Consider the following 7,235-nt stretch of genomic DNA (forward strand, 5'->3'; position numbering starts at 1 on the left):
AAATCTATCAAGATTCTGGTTGTACAACTGTGTTTGTGCCAAATCTGGTTCATATATATTTGCAGGGAGTGGCTGTTGTAGAATCTGTACATTTGAGAGTTTTCATATCATGCCTCCCATGTTGCATCCACAATCAGAAGTGGGATTTCACTGCCAGAGTGATGGATGCATGGATTTGGTCACCTGTTCTTTCAGGGGAGAAAATGGAAAACTGTATAGACATCTTGGGGGGATAAATAGTTTTGCTGTTTGCAATACTCACCTGACTCTCTCTTTACAAGGGACAATATGAATTTCACTTAATCTTCCTTGAGAGATGGCATTTGCAGCCGTCAAAACAATTTATTTGGTCCACTCCCCATTCTCTGCCTGGTCCTGAAATGTCTCCAGGGACATCAGGAATGGAGTAAAGAATGTTTTAATTATTCATAGCCTCTGGACTGCAGGCCCACTTCAGACCCATTTTTGTGTTCTATAAGATGATTCTCCAAAAAGAAATCCATATTTCCTGTGAGAATGCATTGCAAAACAGAGACTAAAGCATTTAAAAGGAAAAAAAAAATCACAGGATTAATGCACCAGTAATATCCCTGCATATTTGAGCATCTTTATCTATCCACAAGAGCAAGCAACTGGAAATGTCATATGAATGTCATTCTGCTATTGCCAAGTGTAGTATGAAAGCTGCAGCTGTTTTCTTCACAGAAAGGCTGTACATGTGAGTCCCAGAGAGAGCAGGTTTTAATTTACCAGGAAATGCTTTCTGAAACATGTGAAAAGGTAAAGTGGGAATCTGTCACATCCATATCTGCACTCATTTGAGCAAGAGCTCTTGGCTGTATAAGATCAGTTTGTCCTGTGTAGAGCCAGAGCCTGCATAGCTCTGTAGCCTAGCAGTTCTCTCCCATGTATGCACTGGAGCTGGGAAATAATAGAAAGAAAACTCAAAGAGAGAAATAGTAAAATGTCTCTGCTGTGTTACTCATCCATTCCTGCTACTCTCACTTTATTGTGAACCTCAGGCCTGCAGGCAATACAATCAAAGAAAAGGGAAGAAAGTGTAGTCTTGCTTTGTTCTACACAGTTTTGTCATCTAAATAGTAGTGTTCATTTCAGCACTAATAATGGAACTCCAGTTTCACAGCTAGTCTGGTGTCAAAAGCAGAATACCCTCATTCATCTGTGTATGCTGACAAGTAAGATTTAATGAGCAATGAGATGCAGCAGTGCAGAATACCACTACACTCAGGCAGGTGCTCTTTAAGACCCTTGATACAGCAGATACGTAGTTAGGGAAAGGTCTAATTCAACTTTAAGTTACCCAAGAGACCCCAAATGGAGCTGAGATGTGCAAAATTCTTTTGAGATGCCCACTATTAATACAGTGATGACAGCTTGTTCATGGGTCGTGCACATCTCTATATAGCAGAAAACTCAAAATCCCTGTTGACATTAATGAGGATTTCACAAAAACAAAGGTTCAATAGGTGTCCATGTGATACGGTCTTTAGGCCATCTCTTTCCACTGTTCTGCCCCAAAAGATCTGTAGTTTTGGGGCAGAACAGTGAGGTTTCTGTGTGTCTGATATGACATATGAAAGTGTGCAGGATGGCATGACGGGGAGAAAAGGAGCCCAGGATAATAAAAGGATCATTAATATAGCTTTGGAGTGAACTTTTTTGTTGCCAAGATTTAGATCTCAGCAATGAACTGCAACACTCTGCTCATATCTATAACAAATAATCAGTTACTGTGTGATATGTACTCTTCTCTGTTTTCTTGTCAAAACACAATGAATTGCATGTTTGCACTATTCCTTTATGTTATTGTCGCTCTTTTAGGACTCAAAAAGTGTTGTGTTTATATTTTTTTACTTTCTTTATTTAGGGGATGCTGATGGAGAGCTAATAGCCAGGCTTTGTGGTCAGTCTGCACCATCTGTGCCACTAGTTATAGCTGCCCCCCAGGTGTGGGTACACTTTGTAAGTGATGAAAACAGAGAAGATAAAGGATTCTTGGCCCATTACACCTTTGAAGGTAAATGGCTTGATAGACTGCTGCCTTGGCTCACTGAGGCACTCCTGGGGAATGTTGCTAGTCATTTGGTGATACGGAGAATAGTCATGATGGGATCAACTCTCAAAGAGGTCCTCAAAAGCTACACAGTGCTTGCTAATATTTATATCCTTCTAAAGCGTTGAACTCTCGGATTTATTTTCTGCCTCACTGTTGCCATTCCCCAAACCACGTTTTGAGTTTTTGCAATGCTGTGCAACACTCAGAACAGCTGGTTGCTCTTGGGAATAGGGATGTAACAGGTAATACCAGCCAAGTTTGACTTACTTCAAATAGGTCTCTGGAGTGCTAGCAGAGCTGAAATGCATTCTGCTGCTTGAACCTTTGCACACATTTTGAAATCCACTTGAAGCTGTATCACTGCAAATTACACTACTTTGCCATTTAGGTGCCCAAACAACTAGTCTTCCTGTCACAGCTGAATTTAGCCCTTGGGCTTATCTAGACACATCAGAAACTTTTTGGCTTCATTGTGTTGGTCCAAGAATGGTACTGGTTGGCTTAAGAGTGAGATAAAGGGAAGATAAGGTGGAGAGGCAGATGTATCAGCTGGCAAAGGTTTTGCAGTGTTATATTAAGTATCAGAATAAATGCAAAGTTTCAAGGTCATTGCATCTTTTTACTCACTATTCAATGACAAAGATTTTAAAACTTGGAATTTCCCAGATAAATTGTTCTTTTTTGTCTCTATCAGTACAACTTAAATATATTTCAGTACTATTACAAGCTGAAAAATCTTTCATTCATTTGATTATAGTGTTCAGTTCCAAAAACATATTGGAATGTTACTTTTTTTTTTCAGCCTGTGGTGGTATACAGTCAGGTGAAAGGGGAGTTATCTCAAGCCCTAACTACCCAGAGCCTTACAGCAATCTGAATCGCTGCTCCTGGGTGTTGGAAGCCCCTGAAGGTGAAACCATCACTGTGAGTAACATGTCACAATTGTGTGCACAGCAGACAGTGTGAGAAGTACCTTCTGAGTTTTGAAGAACAGATTTGAGAAAATTTGGAAAGTCAGAAATGTGGAGGAATGAAATATCTTCCCATTGACTTTACCTAAAAGAGGGAATGAAGATAGCACAACAAAACCAGATAGTTCTTTCTGAAAAGCAGAAAGATCCTAGGATAACTTGATCCCTAAACACGGCACTGAATTCTCCTTTAAATGATGACTTTCTATGTTTACAAAGCTGAAATAACTAATTTTATTAGATGTTCTTTGATATTCTCACTGTCATGAAAATAAATGAGGCTGAAGGTTTTTCTTCTCTGCTGGAAAGTTTCAAGCCACTAGAAAGTTACTTTTGTGTGTTACTGGTTAATCTGGAACATAATATGATTTCTGGTACAAGGTACATCAATAAAGTGTTGCTCTTATTTCCCAATAAGTATTAAAAGTCTGCCTGAGGTGCTACTTTCTTGAGTCAAACTCCTGACAGACCAATTTAAGCACCTTTATGGCCAAGCAGTGCAAAACTTAATTCACTGAATTATTTGACTGATTCTTGCAAGCACAGATCCAATCAGTGACATTTATGGTTCAGGTCAGAAAAGCAGTTTTGTGAAAACACATTGCAGATTTTCATATGTAGTGTCTTTCACTAATTTCCCTATCATGTTTTCCTTGCTTACAACTCCGAAGGTTAGAAATGCAAACCCATAGTCCTAATTATTCTGCTACATGGTATTCTGACCACTGCCTATGTACTTATTTCAGGGAATACAGGATTATTTTAGTAGAACACAAGATTTCTATTTAATCCACAAACTAGTTTAAAGCAGAACTAATTTTAATCAGATGAAAGCAGATTTCGGTTTTGAAAGAACTGAGTAGCTGCACTCTCAGTGAAGGCAGACTAATTTTTTCCAGTATAAGCTGCCAGTTTCAGTTGCTGGCAAAGTTTTGAATTTAAACTATTGCAGCTAAATTTTTATTTAGTCTTAGACAGGTTCTTTTGGAAATGAAGACACACAAAAGGTACAGGAAAAAATACTGTGTATTTGCTAAACTTTTCTACAAAGATCCTGCTCCTGAAACTGGTTTAAAAACCCCAAAACTGATGGAAACAGAGCCAGGCAGTAACTAGTGTACATCAATATTTCAGCATCAACAAACCAGGAGTCTACAGGATCAGCAATCTGAATGTTTGAACTGAAAATCCCACCTGTGAGCATATCTCTCCAAGGACAAATGACATCAGTGTGGGAGGCAGACAGGCTCAGAGGCTGCCTGTCCAGCCCAGTCTGTTTATGCAATGCATCCAGGCCCGCAGGAACAAACCGTGGAACTGTTTCTGTTTTGGTGGAAACTAATATTATTTTTAGCAGATGTTAGTATATTGATTTGAAATAATAGGAAGAAAAAAATTCAAGGCCTTCTGCTTGCATAGCTACTTACATTTCATGAACAGAAACTGAGTGCAGGAAAGTGGTTCAACACCTATACATATTCAACACTGTTTTGAAGCACATACTTAGTTTCAAAATATGTTAAAGTCACAATAATGCCAGTTTTGAACATATTAATTCCTCTTCCACTTGTTTCTTCAAGCTAAGTAGCTGCTGTTACTTGTAGTGGCAAGATTCCAATCAATACTTGCAGGAAAGCATCATGAAGAAGACTTCTGAGTGCACCCACAAATTATTGTGCCATGATGGCTACAGGATCTGTCTGAAATTGCTCTAAACCCTCCCCTAGAGTGACTGGTTTTAGGAACTGAATGTCACCTTTGTATGTTGCAGCTTACTTTTACAGCTTTCCACGTTGAAAACCATTCACTTTGTAAGTGGGATTCTGTTACTATCCTGAATGGTGGCTCTCCAGGGTCTCCTGTCATAGGAAAGTATTGTGGAAACACCTCACCTGGGACTATTCGGTCTGGTTCCAACAAGCTAGTCGTCATCTTTAACTCTGATCACTCAGTTCAAGGAGGTGGCTTTTATGCAACATGGACAGCAGAATCTTTAGGTAAGTTTGCGTTAAAGAACAAAAGAAATGCATGCCATCATCTTCAGGATCCCTGAAAGAAGCCAGTACTAAAAAATTCAAGTATTAATCTAGTGCTTTCTGATCTCACACAAAGAATTCAAATTTGGATAGATTTTGTACTTTTTAAGCCTCCTACTGGCAGTTTCTTGATGGCTGTAAATTGATACCATTACCATTACCCTCCCAGCAGTGGTATCTATTGTCAAGGACTATGAGACATTTCACTTCATGAATAACAATTGTTCCACAGTTTGATTTGGTTTAAACACTTAAAACTAGGAAGAAGTGAGTTCCAAAACAGAGAGGCAGACAGAACTTCTCAAAGCGCACATATGACAAGAGCCTAGAACTCTTGCACTGTGATGAAGATGTTGGTACACTTTTGATGGCAGTATACATGCAGGATTGAATGGTACATTTCTCAAAGCTATCTTCTTTCTCTTGAAATCATCATCACTCTGGATTACAAAAAACAAATAAGGCAGCTCACCATTTGTGCAGTATGCTTCAGGAAGTCACTAAAGGACTAAAGGCATGTGTAGATGTGGCAGATGGTGGCAGGGCAGAAATCACCATGCCATCCTACCTCAGTACAGAGCTGGCATATGCTTCCTAGTGTCAACTCCAGCTGCAAACCTTCTGGCAGATCCTGATCAGCTTTCTGTCCACTAATGATGTAGCTGTATTCACACAGTTAGTTGATGGAGTGTCTTCTTAAGCATATCAATACTCTGTGCTTGCATGAATATACAGTCACTTTAGCAAGTTTTTGACACCATTCCCTGATGTCCCTGAGATTTCATGTGCAATGAAGCCTACTCTTCAATGGTGTAGTAGACATTAGCCTATACCTGCCATGTGCATAGGCAGTATTCTCTCTGTGAAAGTTTTCTTTTCTATATATACCTAATTTACTTTCTTCAGCTTTCTTCTCATTTGTTCACTGAGAATCTGTGGGTCACACATTCTGTATGTGTGACCAAAACTTGGCTTCACATCCTTCTAAACACATTTGCCATTTCTAACATAGAAGAACGAAAAATAAAATCTTCCTTTTAAAGCTATTATATATTTTTTCAATTAAGAGGAAAAAGTAGGATGTTACAAACCCTTTTTTTTTTGCTCTTTATTCATCCTTTTACTACATTGCATCTGAAATAATAAGGGGTTTCTAGTACTGTACGCATAGCCCTAGTAAATTATTCTTGGCATGGTATTTGCAAATATGTTTCAAATTAACTAAACTTTTTATGTATAAAAACATGAGCTGCCACAGAGCCATGACCAGCTATTCCCCTTTATAAATGAAACTGTTAGCAATTTTTAAAGGCATGTTTTTCAGCCCTCCCCATAATTCCACTGAGATCCACAGGGCTGCCTGGACCAGGGAAGTCACCATTTTGCCCTGGGTAAACGGATGTAGCTTGAATAGATTCACATGTGGAACTGCAATATTTGCATGTTGCAGAGTGAGAAGAAAAAAGGATATAACAGTGGATTGTTTTTTTCCCTAGAGTGCTTTTCTGAATGGCTGTCACAATGTGCATGCAGTGGGGTGTGGGGAGGAATCAACACAGTCTCAGATGTATTTGTGACCCCTGCACTCTTTCAAAGCAATATTCACTTCAAATTGCCAGGAGTATTGTAGTGGTTTGGTCTAAAATACTCATTACTGTTTACCTTCTGTGAGATAAGAGTTAGGAGAAACGCAAAGCAGGCACCAAACTTGAAAGAATATAAAGAAGTTTATTAACAGACCTAAAAGAAGAGGAAAAAAAGATCATACCACACCTTCAGAACACTTCTCCTCCCCCCACCTTCCGCCTTTCTCCCACTGACAATGTAAAAAGAAAACCCTTCAGATGTTCAGTCTGTTTACCACATCCATAATAACCTTGTTCAGTCCATTCAGGAAGAGGAGTCTCTCTTGCCCATGCTATGAAAACATTATCACGAGACAGCCGCCCGGGTTGGTTCTCTGCTCGCATGCGAGTCCCTTCCCCGACTTGCAGCTTTTCCCACAACTGCTTTCGAGGGTCCACTCTTGAAGTTTTTGGGGTACAATTTTAAGGTTGAGCCATTCAGAAACAAAAGTTCTCTTCACCCATCTCTGGGAGCATTTCATCTCTAAGAACAGAGGCCCTTCTCCTTCCCTGGGAGCAAAGGGTC

The 7,235-nt window shown here is 39.4% G+C and overlaps 1 protein-coding gene across 1 annotated transcript in view; it reads left to right on the forward strand.

The window, feature by feature from the left end:
• CUBN (cubilin) overlaps window positions 1–7,235 on the forward strand; it is a 143,939-nt gene that overhangs the window by 103,539 nt on the left and 33,165 nt on the right. Inside the window, exons 51-53 of the mRNA XM_008629880.2 lie at window positions 1,886–2,038; window positions 2,880–3,001; window positions 4,820–5,045. Coding sequence (XP_008628102.1) covers window positions 1,886–2,038; window positions 2,880–3,001; window positions 4,820–5,045 — 501 coding nt within the window. The remainder of the gene's footprint in view (window positions 1–1,885; window positions 2,039–2,879; window positions 3,002–4,819; window positions 5,046–7,235) is intronic.

This window comes from Corvus brachyrhynchos, unplaced genomic scaffold, assembly GCF_000691975.1.
Source record: "Corvus brachyrhynchos isolate BGI_N302 unplaced genomic scaffold, ASM69197v1 scaffold142, whole genome shotgun sequence".
Taxonomy (NCBI): Eukaryota; Metazoa; Chordata; class Aves; order Passeriformes; family Corvidae; genus Corvus; species Corvus brachyrhynchos.